Consider the following 19087-nt stretch of genomic DNA (forward strand, 5'->3'; position numbering starts at 1 on the left):
CATTATTTCATAAATTACCAAAAAAGAAAAGCACTGCTGTTAAGCTGCTGTGACACTTTATCAAATTGTGTTGGTAAGACACAGCTCAATTTCAGAGCTGCTAAAATATCAAAAGTACATATTAGAATTAATGAAATATGTATACTGCAACATTCCCATCAGCCTAAAGAAACAGGCAATACAAATTGTTTGGAATTTTAGACCACGATACTTGCCAGCTTTGGCAAAAAGGATTGTGGTCTAAAGAAACAAATTAGGTTTGTTATCAAGGGTACCATAGATGAATGTAGCTTTTTATCCAAATCAGGTTTTCAAAAATTGGACTTTAAAGGTGTGTCTGTATGATCACTCAAATATAATTCAGGCATAAGTTGTTTTTACATTCATAATTTAGTAATCAATGTAAGTTATCTTAGTATTTCCTTCTTTAAAATCAAAGCTACAATGAAGTAGATAGTCCTTTGGTGTCAGAGCATTTCCATGTAACAGCCTTTTAAGAAAACATGAGATGGTTTGGGGCAAGGGCATTACAAATGAAACTCAATTCAAACTGCTTAATTTAGACCTGGGTCACTGCAGAATATTTGTTCTATATCACTGAGTTTATTGAGAACATCCTGTCTTTCAAATAGGACCCTTCTCTGCCTTAGATGCATTAAAAAAATCATCTCCATGCAACTCTGAGGTGTTCCTAGGACTCATTTTATAGACAAGGAAACCATGGGTTAGTTCAAAGTCACACAGCTAGCACATGGCATGGCATATGGAGCTGAGATTTGTACTGGGCAGAGTCTTGGGCTGACAAAGAGTGGTGAACTCCTAGTTCTATGACTTTCCTGTATTCCACTTTCCTCTTTTGTGAAATGAAAAGATAAGACCTGCTTTCTAGCCCAGACATGCGAGATGACTCTAAATCTGAAACTGAGTCAGCAGCTGAGGAGGGTGTACTCACGGGGATGGGCAGAGCAGTGGCAGTGCTCAAAAGGCCAGCCAAGATGAGAAATTTCATTCTAAAGGTCGAGCCTGGAATTGAAGGGGCAGGAGATCATTTCGAGTTTTTTTCTATATAAGTCCTATTCCTATTTAGAGGTGTTGAAATAGTGGTCAAGATAAATCCTGCCTCCAAACATAGGTTTTGTAAGCCTACAAGAGTGTTTTTAAAAGCTTTGAATTCCTTAGACAAGACATGCACTGTTTAGCTCCCAACATAGCCCATTACTTTCTACTTTCTTATAAAGTTACAGTTCGGCCTGTACACTGTACATGTTTGGTCCCTGAAGTTGCGTTTGTGATCTCTACACACAAATCTTTTTTTTTTTTGAGACAGGGTCTTGCTCTGTCACTCAGGCTGGAGTGCAGTGACACAATCATAGCCTCCTGTATCCTCGAACTGCTGGGCTCAAGTGATCCTTCTGCCTCAGTCTCCCAAGGAGCTAGAACTACAGGTGTGTGCCACCACACTTGGCTAATTTTTAAAAAATTTTCTTAGAGATGGGGTCTTGCTATGTTGCCCCCCTGTTGCAAGGCTGGTCTTGAACTTCTGGCCTCAAGCTACCTTCCCACCACAGCCTTCCAAAGTGCTGGGATTACAGGTGTGAGCCACTGTGCTCAATTCTACTCACAAATCTTTAAACACCAGTGTTGTATCATGCTTATTATTAGGAATTGATCCCTACTGGCTAAAATGAGAGGAAAGTTTTTATGTAATACACAAATAAATCCACCTGAAGCTTGTACCTCTGTGAGACTTACCAGGCCTTCATATAGTCTGGTTGCTGTTATTGCCAGTTATAGTTCTCAGGAAGGAAATTGTATGGGAAAAATTTTGTAAGATGTAATGGGTTGGTAGAAAATCAGCACAATATGAGTAAATTCAGATTCAATAAAGGAAATCAACTGGCCTTTTATTGGTCCATTGGTTCTGAAAGGAGACATTTTTATGTTTTAAAAATCGCATTTAATTCAAATTAACTTACCTTGTGAGTTTCAAACCAAATCACTGTATTCTGGAATTGGATTTTGAAAGAAAAACAACTTTATCATATTCTTATTAAGACTTATCTCCAGCATTTGAGGCAAGTTATATCTATAAATCACACTTCATCTGTTATATAGATCTAAAACCCAACTCTGATTTCAATCTTAGTGCTACTTTGCCTGAATTTAGGCAACTTATTTCCCTTCTTTTCCTTTTTCATGTTTTTTCTTTGTATTTTTCTTCTTTCTGGATTCAAACACTAATTTCTTTCTTCCTATTAGAAGTGGACCTATTGGAAATCATTAAATTACGCAATACAAGAATATGTTACTTTTTTTATCTAGTGCAATAGAATCAGTCCAAATTATACTATATATCTCTTCAATTACCTTTGCTGCAGTGGCTCTTGGAGCAACAAATTCAAGGAGCAGTGTGATCACCTAGAATCTCTATGCCCATCTAGTATTTAAGCCATGTTACTAATGCCTTTATGGTTATGGGCAATGTGAGTCACAAAATTCAAAGCTCAACTGAATAATTGCTTTCACACCAGGAGCTCCAACTTCCAAAATATCTCAATTACACAGAGGTAGACTTACAGACTGATTACTGAGAAAATAACTTCATCTCTTAGGTTGGGATTAGAGTATGTCTTTATCACAAACAACCCACAATTAAAAATTGTGACCACTAAGAATATTAACGTGCCTCTATAATAGATGAGCTAGCTGTGCATGTAAGAGCCTTAAATGATACAGAAATTTAAGGTTTGAGATTTTCTCTTATTAAATATTTTTCATTTCAAAATGAATATTATTTTCAAATAAAATTTTTTAGTAGATATTGAGGTGGTGTCCTTACCTTGGTGTTAAAATCACTTTTCACTATTCTAAAATATTTTTGAAAGTTGTCTGAGGGTAAAAGATAATTTAGGCCTAATTAACACCTCTGAATACAACTTCACTGTTCCCAACAACCTAGTTTGTAATTAGCTAAGACCTTTTCAGCTTCATATAAAAACGTTCTGAAATTTGGAATAGTTTCTAAAATTATTTCTGTAGTTGGAAAAAATTACAAATAATACTTAATTAGATTTTGATTAATCAAATTGAACTTAATTATTTAGAAAGGACATAGTATGATATAGTTCTAGTTAAGGTAATTGGCCAGGTGTGGTGGCTCACGCCTGTAATCCCAGCACTTTGGGAGGCTGAGGTGGGCGGATCACGAGGTCAGGAGTTTGAGACCAGCCTGACCAACATGGTGAAACCCCGTCTCTACTAAAAATACAAAAATTAGCTGGGCGTGGTGGTGCGCCCCTGTAATCCCAGCTACTGAGGAGGTTGAGGCAGGAGAATTGCTTCAACCCAGGAGGTGGAGGTTGCAGTAAGCTGAGATTGTGCCACTGCACTCCAGCCTAGGTGACAGAGCAAGACTCCGTCTCAAAAAAAAAAAAAAAAAGAATAAGTAATTTATTGAGCTATGAAAAGAGATAATGAATGAAATTTTGAAATACTCAGAGAAGATTATTCTGATAAAAAAACTATTCTGTAAATATTTTTCAGATAAAAATCTTAGGGGCATGTTCTCTCAGTGACTATCACAGATAAGATTTGTAACAACAACAACAACACATTTTTGATTATTTGAAAAAATAGTAAAAGATAATTGTATTGATATCTTTCATTTCCGCTAGAAAAATATGTAAAAAACCACTTTCTTTCAAATAGTCGAATACAGTGGGTGACATGTCCTTTCATTGCCTTACTTCAGAACTTGGAAAACTATATTATGATGTCATATTTTTGTGATCTAGCTTTTACTGTAATAGTTACCAAAGAAGAGCCCAAATAAAAACACACATTTTTGCTTATGACAGGTTTTTTGCTATCAATTTACATTAATAATATTTAATCTCTTTCTACAGTGGACATCAAGATGCTTTATGGCCCTCTACCTGTTTTACCCTTACATTTTCCTCATTTGGAGGCAATGAATATGTAGAAATTTTTGCAGGGCCACCCTCTTCCCCAGCACACATGCTCAACTGCACAAAAAGTTAGAATTAGTTGGATCAAGCAGTGCATAATATTTCACATTTTATTTTCATTTATTTATTTTTTGAGACAGGGCCTTGCCCTGTCACCCAGGCTGGAGTGCAGTGGCACAATAGCTCACTGCAGCCTCGACCTACTGGGCTCGAGTAATTCTCCTACCTAAGTCTACCAAGTAGCTGGGACCACAGGTACATGCCACCACGGCTGGCTATTTTTTTAAGTTTTCATAGAGACAGGGTCTCTCCATGTTGCCTAGGCTGGTCTTGAAATCCTGAGCTCAAGGAATCCTCCTGCCTTGGCCTCCCAAAGTGTTGAGATTACAGGTGTGAGCCTCTGCACCCAGCTTGTTCTACATTTGAAATCAAATTTGGTAAAAAAGCACTTGATATTAGTTTTTTTCTGTTTAAACTTACATAATGATGAAGGACATTAATGAGCAGCTCTTATCTTACCACTGAGTATTTGTTTCCTGTAAGAGATGTCTCACACTTTTTCCTCAGCCACACACACACACACACACACACACTTAAGGTAGTAGGGTTTAGGAAGCACAATTATAATTTGACATGAAGTGTGAGTCTTGGGTTGATCTTTTACATTTGATTGTCTAAATAATAACTGGAAATACACTTGAATAAGCATTTGGATTTTTATGGACTCTTTATTAGGGTATTAAGATATTGAAAATAATATGCGTAAACCACAAAAGAGTAGCATTCCATTTTCTTGAAGTGCACATGATATTATGAACAATACAAATGCATTATTTTTATCATTAATAGTTTTATCATTAATTATCTCATAAGTCAATGCAGAGTGAAATTACTATGAATTAAACTTCTGTTCACAATGTACAGTATTTTGCATATGTTGACTTGACTTAATTGTACATTTTTGTTTCCAAAGTTAGTGTTAAATACCTGGTGCATAGGTTGTTGTCAAGCAATTACTCTCATTGTCTTGTCATACATGCAAACATTTTGCTAAATATAAATCTACAAGTATCACAGCTGCATATATTCCTGAAGTGGTTAGAACAGAGGAGGATGCTGGAAAGTTGAGTTCTTTAAAATCTTCATTCAAAACAAGAGATTTTCATCTATGTCCTCTATAAAAAACAAGAAGCAAAACAACACTTTTAGAAAGTAGCCAGAGTAGTAGCACGAACAATATTAGAGTTGGGGGATTAGAGAAACCATCTAATAAGGCAGTATAATGGTGATCCTCAACTCTGGTAGGGCATCAACATCACTCATGAACTTTTACAAATATATATTTTTAGGCCTCACCTCTGGACTCCAGAATCAGAATCCCTAGGGGTGGACTAATGTCATGTAGACGTTTAGAAAACTCTGCAGGTAATTTGGCTGCAGGGTTGAGAACCACTGATAGAGGAAGAGCAGGTTAATGGGAGGTCCAGCCAAGAAGTGCCCAGTATACTAATCTAGAAGGTGAGCTGAAATATAATGGAAATAAATAGAAGTGTAGTGCTAGGTAAATCCAGTTTTTAACTGAGTAGCTCGTGAAAGAAATTGTTGCCATACCTGTGGAAGAAGACAGCATCCTCTAGCAAATATAAGATCACTCCTTACCAACACGGCCCACCCTAACAAACTATTATACTATTCTGTGTGGGCACTAGGTAATTTTCCTGCTAATAATCTTTATCTAGCCCAGAGAATGGGAAAGACTATGGACTTTGATTTTTTCTTTGAGTACTGGCTTCATATGTAAAAGGGAGATAATAGCTTCATTACTTATACATTTACTTATATTTGCACCCATAGCCTTTGTCTTCTTTCTGTTGCTCAGATAAGAGATTGTCCTTTTTCTTGACGTTAAGGCTAATTCCTCTACCTATGCTCAAGATCTCTTCTGACCTTCACAAGATTCTCCTTTTACTTTCCTCTTTTTTTCTTACTTCCTTCTTCCACCTTTCCTTTTTTACGAGACCCTTCCATTAGCATTTAAATATGTTTCATATTTAGCCTCTAGAACAGTGCCTGCATTTATGTAGACCATCTGTAAAGATTTCTTTTTTTTTTTTTTTTGAGATGGAGTCTCGCTCTTTCACCCAGGCCGTACTGCAGTGGCGCTATCTCGGCTCACCTGCCTCAGCCTCCCGAGTGGCTGGGACTACAGGCGCCCGCCACCGCGCCTGGCTAATTTTTTGTATTTTTAGTGGAGACGGGGTTTCGCCGTATTAGCCAAGATGGTCTCGATCTCCTGAACTCGTTATCCGCCCGCCTCGGCCTCCCAAAGTGCTGGGATTACAGGCGTGAGCCGCCGTGCCCAGCCTGTAAAGATTTCTTGAGCAAATGAATGAATAAATGAAAGGAGTGCTCAAATCTCTTTTATTTTAAAAAATGCTCCCCTTACTCTGTATCTTTTCTAGGTCTTTCCTGCACTCAAACATTCACTCCTTACCCTTTCTCATCTCCCTTTTCTTCTCAACCTATAGAATGTGACTTCCATCTCTACCATTCCACCAAAACTACTCTAACCAAGGCCACCCAGGATATCCTTATTTCTTTCATCTTCTTTGACATCTCAGTCGCATTTGGCACTGTCAATCTCTTCCTCCTCTTTGAAATACCTCCTTTGCATGGCACTATCCTGGTTTTCTTCCTTCATTTCAGGAGAAACTTCATTCTCCTTACTGAATTCTTTCTTCCTCCCCTATCCATCATCTAGATGTTGTTGTTTCTCAGTGCAGTGTTCAATCCTAGACCCCTTTTCATGTAACTCAATGCGTTTTCCTTGGGAGAATTCATTCCCTTCCCTGGTGTCAATTATTCTCTGTATGCTTATAATCCTCAAATATGCATTTCAGTTCCAAAACCCTGTCTTGATATATAAGCGGCCAACAAATATATATAAAGTTCCACGTTACTAATCATCAGGAAAATTTAAATCAAAACCATCTCACAATGAGATGCCATTTCACACCAGTCAGAATGGCTATAATTAAAAGGTCTAAAAACAACATGCTGGTGAAGCTGCAGAGAAAAAGGAATGCTTAGACACTGGTAATGTAAATTAGTTGAGCCACTGTGGAAAGCAGTTTGGAGATTTCTCAAAGAACTTAAAACAGAACTACTATTCAACCCAGCAATCCCACTACTGGGTATATTTATAAAAAAATCATTTTACTAAAAAGACACATGCACTCATATGCTCGTTGCAGCACTATTCACAATAGCAAAGACATAAAATCCATGTAGGTGCCCATCAGTGGTAGGCGTGGTAGGGATAATGGTAGTTTTGATGGAGTGGTAGAGATAATGGCCAAACCATAATTACTTTTGCATGAAACTAACACTTAGGAGACAACCTAATACTTTACAATTCAACGTATCTAAAATGGAATTTGTCATTTACTCCAAATCCACTTCTGTTCTTGTGTTTTCTCAGTGGAAGGTGCCTCTATTTACCTCTATTTACCCTGCCTGCTCTGAGCCAGGGACCTAGGCATTGCACTTCTCTTTTCAATCTCTCACCTGTCTGCTCTCTGCTCCCACATATTTCCTATCAAATATTGTCTTATTTCCACATGCTATACATTTGAGTATGCTTATATTTTAAAATATATCTTGAATATGTTTACTTCTTTTTTTTTTTTCCCTTTGGTCACTTCCCTAGTTCAAGTTCTCATCAGCTCTTGCCTGGGTTTACCACAATATTCTCTCAACAGTTCTTTGGCCCCGCCACAATGTAACCAGGGGAATCCGTCTTAAATACAAACCCAGGGAAATCACTGGCTTGTTTGAAACACTTTGGTGATCCCCCAGTACTCTTAGGATAATGTCTTTAAATGGCTTAGGGGAACTTGCGTCATCTGAGTTGTTTACCCTGTTAGTCTCACTTGGAGGGTTTTCTGACGATTAGCATGGGTATGTGTCAATGCATGGTGTGCATGGGCACAAAATAAATGAGGACTCCTGCACCTGTTACCTGAACCCCATTTTTACAGATAAGGAAAATGAGACTCACTGAGGATAAGCAACATGCCCTAATTCACACAGCTAGTTAATAACAGCTATGTGAGGAATATATGAGCACATCTATCACAGGCAGTTAAAATTCAGGAAAACATTGGCTAAACTTTATCTTCTCCTTCTGTAGATTTCTCAGCCTTGAAGGAAAGAAGGGTATACTTACAAATAAATTTGTTTTTCTTTAGCTACATTTCAAAGCAGTAAGTTGTTTACGTGTTCTGACTGAATATTTAATATCTGCTTTATTGGTTTATTATGTGATAATTTTTTCCTTTCTTCAAAATAAGGCAATGATGGCCAAACCACAGTGCACAAACAAGATCATTAGCAGCTTTGTAAATGACTGGACTTTAAGTCCTTCCTGCTCCTTCCAGACAACGCCCAGCGAAGCCTGGGTGAGCTTACACACTGAAGAGCTGCCAGAAGCTTTGCAAAAGGAAGGATGAGATGCAACTGGTTTTCTTAAGTAAAATGGCCTCTGTTTAAATTTGCCTTTTTATCTGTCCTTTAAAATCACATGTCATATAAACAGGCATCCATAAATACATCCTATCCCAGCTGAGTTTTCCCCTCTAGATAATGGTGGGCAGGGCAGAACAGAAGGATATATTTGAATTTTTATAAGTACTCTGCTTGTATCATAGATGTTAGAAAGACAATTAACATCCAACCCCCCGTGGTCTCCTTCTCCTCCTCCTGCTGTAGCAGGATTGGTCAGTGTGACCAATAGAATGAGGCAGAAGTCATGATATATAACTTCTGAGTTTAGGTTATAAAAGACATTGGGGCCTCAGTCTTGGTTTTTTCTCTCTTTCTGTCTGGTCACTCGCTCTGGAGGAAACCAGATACCATGCTGTGGGCAGCCCTGTGGACGAGAGGCCTACACGATGGGATACTGAAGGCTCCTGCAAAGAGCCATGGGAGTGAGCTTAGAAGTAGACCCTTAGCCGCAGTCAGGCCATCAGATAATTGCTGCACTGCATGACCCCTTGACCACAACCTAATGAGAGATCCTAATCCAGAGCCATCCAGGTTAGTTACTGTGAGATTCCTGACCCTTGGAAACCGTGAGAAAGAATTTAACCTGTTAAGTTGTGGGGTGATTCACTGTGCAGCACAGACAACTAATACACAGAACTAGGTACTTACAAAAATATACATCCTTTCACAGAATGTTTATTTCACAGAATGATATTGCGAGGAAAAGGACTGACCCTCTCTGCTTACCTATTTATTAATAAGTAAATCCTCATACTTTCACCTCTTCCTCTCTAATTTCAAGGCACTCTACATATGCATGAGGGATATTTTAAAAATGAAGTTTGCACAAGTTATTTCTTTTTGGGAACTTCGACGTTTGATGAACTGACTTTCTTTAACGGCTTAGCTGCATGTTTATCCCAAGGGTATATTGTAAACACGAATGAAATCTCTGTTTCAGAGATTTGATGTTCACTGTTAATTTATGTTCTGTGAGTGGTATTTTTCTTATTTATTTATTTAATTGACAAACAAAAATGGTATGTATTTATCATGTAAAACATGACCTTTTAAAATATATATACATTGTGGAATGGCTAAATTGATCTGATTAACGAATGCATTACCTTACATACTATCATTTTTCTGTATGTGTGATGAGAATTGTGAGTAGATTTGAATGCCCATTGTTTGAACATCTTTCATCTTTTTTTGAGACCTAGTCTCACTCCATCACCCAGGCTGGAGTGCAGTGTTGGGATCTTGGCTCACTGCAAACTCTGCCTCCCGGGTTCAAGCAATTCTCCTGCCTCAGCCTCCCGAGTAGCTGGGATTACAGGCGCATGCCACCAAGCCTGCCTAATTTTTGTATTTTTGGTAGAGGCGGGGTTTCACCATGTTGGCCAGGCTAGTCTCTAACTCCTGACCTCATGTGATCCACCCACCTCAGCCTCCCAAAGTGCTGGCGTTACAGGCATGAGCCACTGTGCCCAGCCTTTCATATCTTAATTATTGAAAACATACCTGCTCATAAAATTCAAGTCTAACTTAAGGAAAGAAAAGGAAACATATTAAGACATAACCCAGCAAAACAAGTGTCTAAATTTAATTTCCTCCACTGCAGGAGTAAAGAAAGAATACACTGATCTACCTCCCACAGCTCCCATTTACTGAGGATGAAGCCATGGGTGAGTTTAGGGATAAAGGATTATCCTGGCACTAATTGTGATGTAAAATCCAGTCTTTAGTGTGTTGGTAATGGATTCTGAGATGTTCTGACATCTCCCATTGTCAGAAATGGGCTTGCTTTTTTATTCTTTATGTGTAATTTTGAAAAGTTTGGCCCGAGGCCCAGGTTAAGGTAGGATATGAAATAAGGAAGGACACAAAGCCTGCTGAGATTTGGCCCAACTCTGGATTCACACGTCTTTTTAGGCTTAACTGACTGTTGAGACCTCAATGCATGTTCGCCCTTGCTACCCTTTGAAAACAGTGCCATAAAGGTAGTAAGAAGTGACTTCACAATGACAGCATGTGCACCAAGGGAGTCCTATCTGGGAAGCTGCCACCTTTTTGTTTCTTACTTCCAATTTGAACATGTGGCAAGACCTCTCTATGAAGCATGCAGGGCTTAGGGCTTGTCTGGGGAAGAAGACATCCCTCTTCTTTGGCTGGTGATGAATTTACCTTCTTTAATTCCAAAGCAGTGGCCCCACTCCTTCAGGGTGATGTGCTTATCCTTGTTGGGGTCACACTCCTCAAAGAAACGGGTTATGCAGTGTTCCATGGGCACCAGAGATGCTCGCAGAGGAGCAAGTTCAGAATGTGTCAAGACTCTGCAATGAAATACATGGCATCCTATTAATTGGGTAGCTTGTGCATGAAGATTTAAGTCTCAGGCTCACCAAGGACATTTTTCTCCCATAAGATTGCTGTATAGTGATATAAATAGAATACCGATAAAAACTGCCAACGAAATAAACTATTTGTGGGTAAGGTTGACAGCTTTTGGGATGTCGATTCACAAGGTTTCTGTCTTCACAGGAATGTCCTTCCCCCACCGTAAGTCTATAGGGGTGTACCCAGCAGTCATGTTGGTACAACCTGGTTCTCATCCACTGGCTATACCTGATTGTTTTAGATGCAGTCACTTGACCCACATTGGGCCAATCTTGGGAATTTAGGATCAAGAATGAGAAAGTTGGAGGAGTCTCTGTGGGAAGCTGGACCTTAACGTGTAAACTTGGGAGCTGTGGTGTAGCCATATTCTGCTATCTTCATAGCAGCTTTTTTTTTTAAATGAATATTACATAGCTTTGATGATTGTGATAAAGGGACTTCAAAAAGTTCATTGAGAAATCGAATTAAAAGATAAAATTATAAAATATATACTTTATCAACATAAGCTCTATCAAGTTCCAGACTTTTTTTTTTTATTATTATTATACCTTAAGTTCTAGGGTACATCATACGCAGCAGCTTTGTGTTTAGACTCCTAACCAGGCATTTCAGTATTCTAAATGTCTTAAACTGGGAAATGTCCTAAATCTGTTTAGGTTTTCCTTTTGCATAGATATGTAGATATTTTATCAGAGAGATAAATCTAGAAATGGAAAGGTAAAGAGTTCTTACCTATCCATAGGGTGTTGGTCAAGTTCACTAAACTGCCAGTGCACAGGATACACATACATGTGATAGTTTTTCTTAAAGTCCCTTAAGAGAAGGTCAATGGGATGGTCCCCAGCCAAGAGCCTCTTTTCATCCAGGTAAATTTTCTTGACCTGGGATTAGGAAGGCAGAAGACTGTCAGAGAATCAGACAAATGTAATGGACTTGTCACTTGCTAAACTTCACTTGAAGAGTGATAGTAACACGATAGGGGAAAAGAAGCTCAGGACATCATGTGCAACCAAATGAAATTCCTTCCAATCAATACTACAGGCCTTTCGCATGTCTACACAGAATAGCACCTGAGGTAAGAAACCTCTGGTTTTTAGAAGAAATTTAAATCTTTTTTTAAACTTTTAAATATTTTAAATATTTTTGGCCTCTTTCTTTTAACCAAGTAATGTTTGCTGCATTTTTTAAAAAAAACTATGAGGTTTTAATGAAAAGGGCTGAATTGACTTAGGTGATTAGTTAGTGAAAAAAGTGCTGCTCCTTCCCCCGATGACAGAGTCCATTCTTAGTCTTCTAGGTCATCCATCCAGTGCCCACTCAGTCTTGCTTTCGCCCTGGTGTGTTACTGCTTGGCCAGCCCCATTGGAATTTCCCTGTTTCATAGCTAATACCCTCAAGGCTCTCTGTGACAAGGTATTCAAGACAGGGGCTAGAAATTATTCTTGAGCAGTGCATGTGAAACTCTCAGCTTGTGATGTTGCCTCTTATTTCACTGAGTAATTGCAAGCAAACAGAACCTCCACTTGCTCCCAGAACCACAACTTTGCTCCCTGTGACCTTCCTGTGCTCCTAACCTAAGTCCAGCCCCTCTCATCTGGGTGGGACATGTATCGAAGAACGCCCTCTGGCAGTTGTGCGCATTCTCTGCTCCCCACTAATATTTCCTTCTTGACTGGGTTATTTCCAGAAGCATACAAACATCCTCTACCATCTCCTACTGCTAGGTGGGACTCTTGAACTCCCTTTCCCCTCCAGCTGCCACCCGATTTCTCTTTACCAATTCATAGCAAAACTCCTTGAAAGGATTGTCTATACTTGGGGCATCCACATCCTTCCTCCTAGTCTCTGTTGAACTCTGTCCACTGGAGCTTCCCTCCTGAAACATGCTCCCACCCCAGGAACAGCTCCTATCAAGGTCAACTATGACCTTGACATGCTAAATCTCTGGCCAATTCTCAGTCCTCAACTCACAACCTATAAACAGCATCTGACACAGTTAATGAACACCCTCCTTCTTGTTTTATTTGTCTTCACACCATGTTTAATCCCAAGTGACATACTTATACATATATTTGCTGATTTGGTTGTGTTTACGTAAATGCTCATTTTACTATATATAATTGCATATATACATATATATGTATATATACAAATATATGCATATACAAACATTACATACACACACACATATATACTTATTTGTTTAGAGTCTGTCTCTTCACCCAGAATGTAAACTCATGAAGGCAGAGATTTTCTTTTCATTGCTGTATCTCCAGTATTTAGGTAAATTTCTGGCACCCAGGATTCACTCAATAACTATCTGGTGAATGAATTTTGTCTGGAAGCTTCTGGAATCAATGTTCTGTGCTTTTTAATCTTGATATATTACTGATATTTTGAGTAATGGATTTACTTTATATCATACATCTATGTCTGGCCTATGAGAACAAAACAAACGCTTAGATTTAAATAAGATGTTTGGACTGACTATATCAATGCTAAATTTATATTAACTTTGCTCAACCAGAGCTTGCTCTAGATAGGAATTGAAGAGCCCTAATTCAGGCCACTGACCATTGGGTAGAATGGGGCGGTTTGGTGGTGTCTGAAACCTTGTAGCATGAATGGTGGCATCTATTATTCTGTTAAGCCACATGGGCTAACCGGGCGTGGGGAAGCATAGTGGGCTTTTACCAGTATGCAGAGGTAGGTAGCCCCCCACCACGTCTTTCTTCCTCATGCCCTGTAGACAGAAATTGAAGAAGCTAACCTGTGGATAACTTACTTTATTTCTCTGCTTCTCATTTAAATAGCCAGCATGTTCAGAGTTGGCTTCATAAAGCTGCATGAGGATATTCTTGAGCCAGTCTCTCATCCGTAGAGGAAACTGAATCACTTCAAAGTCCGTACAAGTAGGAATAGCTGTTACAAGCAGAAAACGTACTGTAATCTTTGGGCTTGTTCGTGTCCTATGGCAAGTCCTCATAACAGGAAGCTTAACAACTTCTGGCAACTGACAGAGCTTTCTCAGGGCCCCATTATTATGACAGTGGTCCTCAGCCCTGGCAGCAGCACAACAGAACTGCCTGGGGTTTTAAAAAACATACCAAATGCCAGCTTCCAATCAAATAAATTCTGATGTGATTGGTCTGGTGTGAAGTCTGGGCATCAGGATGTTTTTAAAGCTCCAAAATCTATTTGGATGTGCAGCTAGGCCCCAGAATCACTGCTGTAGAATCAGAGTTGAAATGTGTAGGTGGAGGGCACAAATGCTATTGAATAGAGAAAAAGGTAGATATTAGCTGATACTACGGTAAGAAATAATGCTAAATCTCAGTGGCTTAAAGAAACAAAAGTCAATTTTGCAATCCTGCTACAAGTCCAATAGAAGTTGGCAGGAGGGCTCTGCTCATTGCAGTCTCCCCGGAGCCCAGGATCACTGCCGTTTTTTGTTTTTGTTTTTAAATTATACTTTAAGTTCTGAGATACATGTGCAGAATGTGCAGGTTTGTTACATAGGTATACACGTGCCATGGTGGTTTGCTGCACCCATCAACCCATCATCTACATTAGGTATTTCTCCTAATGCTAACCCTCCTCTAGTTCCCCAGCCCCTGACAGGCCCTGGTGTATGATGTTCCCCTCCCTGTGTCCATGTGTTTTCACTGGTCAACTCCCACTTATAAGTGAGAACATGCAGTGTTTGGTTTTCTGTTCCTGTGTTAGTTTGCTGAGAACGATGGTTTCCAGCTTCATCCATGTCCCTGCAAAGGACATGAACTCATCCTTTTTTATGGCTGCACAGTATTCTATGGTGTATATGTGTCATATTTTCTTTATCCAGTCTATCACTGATGGGCATTTTGATTGGTTCCAAGTCTTTGCTATTGTGAACAGTGCTGTAATAAACATATGTGTGAATTCGTCTTTATAGTACAATGATTTATAATCCTTTGGGTATATACCCAGTAATGGGATTGCTGTATCAAATGGTATTTCTAGTTCTAGATCCTTGAGGAATTGCCACACTGTCTTCCACAATGATTGAACTAATTTACTCCCACCAACAGTATGAAAGTGTTCCTATCTCTCCACATCCTCTCCAGTATCTGCTGTTTCCTGACTTTTTAATGATCACCATTCTAACTGGCGAGAGATGGTATCTCATTGTGGTTTTGATTTGCATTTCTCTAATGACTAGTGATTATGAGCTTTTTTTCATATGTTTCTTGGCCGTATAAATGTCTTCTTTTGAGAAGTGTCTGTTCATATCCTTCACCCACTTTTTGATGGGGTTGCTTTTTTCTTGTAAATTTGTATCAGTTCCTTGTAGATTCTGGGTATAAGCCCTTAGTTAGATGGACAGATTGCAAAAATTTTCTCCCATTCTGTAGGTTGCCTGTTTACTCCGATGATAGTTTCTTTTGCTGTGCAGAAGCTCTTTAGTTTAATTAGATCCCATTAGTCAATTTTGGCTTTTGTTGTCATTGCTTTTGGTGTTTTAGTCATGAGGTCTTTGCCCATGCCTATGTCCTGAATGGTATTGCCTAAGTTTTCTTCTAGGGCTTTTATGGTTTTAGATCTTATGTTTAAGTCTTTAATCCATCTTGAGTTAATTTTTGTATGAAGTGTAAGGAAGGATCCAGTTTCAGTTTTCTGCATATGGCTAGCCAGTTTTCCCAACACCATTTATTAAATAAGGAATCCTTTCCCCATTGCTTGTTTTTGTCAGGTTTGTCAAATATCAGATGCTTGTAGATGTGTGGCGTTATTTCTGAGCCATCTGCTCTGTTCCATTGGTCTATATATCTGTTTTGATACCAGTACCATGCTGTTTTAGTTACTGTAGTCTTGTAGTATAGTTTGAAGTTAGGTAGCGTGATGCCTCCAGCTTTGTTCTTCTTGCTTAGGATTGTCTTGGATATATGGGCTCTTTTTTGGTTCCATATGAATTTTAAAGTAGTTTTTTTCTAATTCTGTGAAGAAAGTCAGGGGTAGCTTGATGGGGATAGGATTGAATCTATAAATTACTTTGGGCAGTACAACCATTTTCATGATATTGATTCTTCCTATCCATGAGCATTTGTTTGTGTCCTCTCTTATTTCCTTCAGCAATGATTTGTAGTTCTCCTTGAAGAGGTCCTTCACATCCATTGTAAGTTGTATTCCTAGGTATTTTATTCTCTTTGTAGCAATTGTGAATGGGCATTCACTCATGATTTGGCTCTCTGCTTGGCTGTTATTGGTATATAGGAATGCTTGTGATTTTCATACATTGATTTTGTATCCTGAGACTTTGCTGAAGTTGCTTATCAGCTTAAGGAGATTTTGGACTGAGACGATGGGGTTTTCTAAATATGCAATCATGTCATCTGCAAACAGGGACAATTCGACTTCCTCTCTTCCTATTTGAATGCCCTGTATTTCTTTCTCTTGCCTGACTGCCCTGGCCAGAACTTCCAATACTATGTTGAATAGGAGTGGTGAGAGAGGGCATCCTTGTCTTGTGCTGGTTTTCAAAGGGAATACTTCCAGCTTCTGCCCATTCAGTATGATATTGGCTATGGGTTTGTCATAAATAGCTGTTATTATTTTGAGATATGTTCCATCAATACCTAGTTTATTGAGAGTTTTTAGCATGAAGGGGTATTGAATTTTGTTGAAGACCTTTTCTGTATCTATTGAGATAATCATGTGGTTTTTGTCATTAGTTCTGTTTATGTGATGGATTACATTTATTGATTTGCGTATGTTGAACCATCCTTGCATCCCAGGGATGAAGGTGACTTGATTGTGGTAGATAAGCTTTTTGATGTGCTCCTGGATTCAGTTTGCCAGTATTTTATTGAGGATTTTCGCACTGATGTTCATCAGTGGTATTGGCCTGAAATTTTCTTTTTTTGCTGTGTGTCTGTCAGGTTTTGGTATCAGGATGATGCTGGCCTCATAAAATGAGTTAGGGAGGAGTCCCTCTTTCTCTATTGTTTGGAATACTTTCTGAAGGAATGGTACCAGCTCCTCTTTTACCTCTGGTAGAATTCAGCTGGGAATTTGTCTGGTCCTCAGCTTTTTTTGGTTGGTAGGCCATTAATTACTGCCTCAATTTCCGAACTTGTTATTGGTCTATTCAGGGATTCAACTTCTTCCTGATTTAGTCTTGGGAAGGTATATGTGTCCAGGAATTTATCTATTTCTTCTAGATTTTCTAGTTTATTTGTACAGAGGTGTTTATAGTATTCTCTGATGGTAGTTTGTATTTCGGTGGGATCAGTGGTGATATCCCCTTTATCATTTTTTATTGTATCTATTTGATTTTTCTCTCTTTTCTTCTCTATTAGTCTGGCTAGCAGTCTATCAATTTTGTTAATCTTTTAAAAAAACTAGCTCCTAGATTCATTGATTTTTTGAAGGGTTTTTTATGTCTCTATCTCCTTCAGTTATGCTCTGATCTGAGTTATTTCTTGTCTTCTGCTAGCTTTTGAATTTGTTTGCTCTTGTGTCTCTAGTTCTTTTAATTGTGATGCTAGGGTGTCAATTTTAGATCTTTCCTGCTTTCTCTTATGGGCATTTAGTGGTATATATTTCCCTCTAAACACTGTTTTAGCTGTGTCCCAGAGATTCTGGCCCATTGTGTCTTCATTCTCATTGGTTTTAAAGAACTTCCTTATTTCGGCCTTAATTTCATTATTTACTCAGTAGTCATTCAGGAGCAGGTTGCTCAGTTTCCATGTGTTTGTGCAGTTTTGAGTGTTTCTTAATCCTGAGTTCTAATTTGATTGCAGTGTGGTCTGAGAGACTGTTATGATTTCCGTTCTTTTGCATTTGCTGAGGAGTTTTTACTTTCAATTATTTGGTGAATTTTAGAATAAGTACAATGCGGTGCTGAGAAGAATGTATATTCTGTTGATTTGGGGTGGAGAGTTCTGTAGATGTCTATTAGGTCCGCTTGGTCCAGAGCTGAGTTCAAGTCCTGAATATACTTGTTAATTTCTGTTGTGTTGATCTGTCTAATATTGACAGTGGGGTTTTAAAGTCTCCCACTATTATTGTGTGGGAGTCTAAGTCTCTTTGTAGGTCTCTAAGAACTTGCTTTATATATCTGGGTGCTCCTATATTGGGTGCATATATGTTTAGGATAGTTAGCTCTTTTTGTTGCATTTATCTCTTTACCATTATGTAATGCCCTTCTTTGTGTTTTTTGATCTTTGTTGGTTTAAAGCCTGTTTTATCAGAGGCTAGGATTGCAACTCCTGCTTTTTTTTTGCTTTCCAATTCTTGGTAAATAGTCCTCCATCCCTTTATTTTGAGCCTATGTGTGTCTCTGCACGTGAGCTGGGTTCCTGAATACAGCACACTGATGGGTCTTGACTTTTTATCCAATTTGCCAGTCTGTGTCTTTTAATTGGGGCATTTAGCCTGTTTACATTTAAAGTTAATATTGTTATGTGTGAATTTGATCCTGTCATTATGATGCTAGCTGGTTATTTTGCCTGTTAGTTGATACAGTTTCTTCATAGTGTTGATGGTCTTTACAATTTGGTATGTTTTTGCAGTGGCTGGTACTGGTTTTCCCTTTCCATATTTAGTGCTTCCTTCAGGAGCTCTTGTAAAGCAGGCCTGGTGGTGAAAAAATCTCTCAGCATTTGCTTATCTGTAAAATATTTTATTTCTCCTTCACTTATGAAGCTTAGTTTGACTGGATATGAAATTCTAGGTTGAAAATTCTTTTCTTTAAGCATGTTGAATATTGGCCCCCACTCTCTTCTTGCTTGTAGGGTTTCTGCAGAGAGTTCCACTGTTAGTCTGATGGGATTCCCTTTGTGGGTATTCCGACCTTTCTGTCTGGTTGCCCTTAACATTTTTTCCTTCATTTCAACCTTGGTGAATCTGATGATTATGTGTCTTGGAGTTGCTCTTCTTGAGGATTATCTTTGTGGTGTTCTCTGTATTTGCTGAATTTCAATGTTGGTCTGTCTTGGTAGGTTGGGGAAGTTCTCCTGGATAATATCCTGAAGAGTGTTTTCCAAGTTGGTTCCATTCTTCTCATTACTTTCAGGTACACCAATCAAATGTAGGTTTGGTCTTTTCACATAGTCCCACATTTCTTGGAGGCTTTGTTTATTCCTTTTCATTCTTTTTTCTCTAATCTTGTCTTCATGCTTTATTTCATTATG

General features: G+C 38.6%; 1 protein-coding gene across 2 annotated transcripts in view; it reads right to left on the bottom strand.

Moving 5' to 3' along the window:
• Positions 1-4670: 4670 nt before the first annotated feature.
• The window catches only part of SPARCL1 (SPARC like 1), a 56093-nt gene continuing 41676 nt past the window's right edge, over positions 4671-19087 (bottom strand). For both annotated transcript variants that reach the window (NM_001133196.2, XM_054553307.2), the window contains 4 exon segments: positions 4671-5143; positions 10701-10849; positions 11646-11794; positions 13699-13835. In NM_001133196.2, coding sequence (NP_001126668.1) covers positions 5115-5143; positions 10701-10849; positions 11646-11794; positions 13699-13835 — 464 coding nt within the window. In that variant the 3' untranslated portion in view covers positions 4671-5114.

This window comes from Pongo abelii, chromosome 3, assembly GCF_028885655.2.
Source record: "Pongo abelii isolate AG06213 chromosome 3, NHGRI_mPonAbe1-v2.0_pri, whole genome shotgun sequence".
Taxonomy (NCBI): Eukaryota; Metazoa; Chordata; class Mammalia; order Primates; family Hominidae; genus Pongo; species Pongo abelii.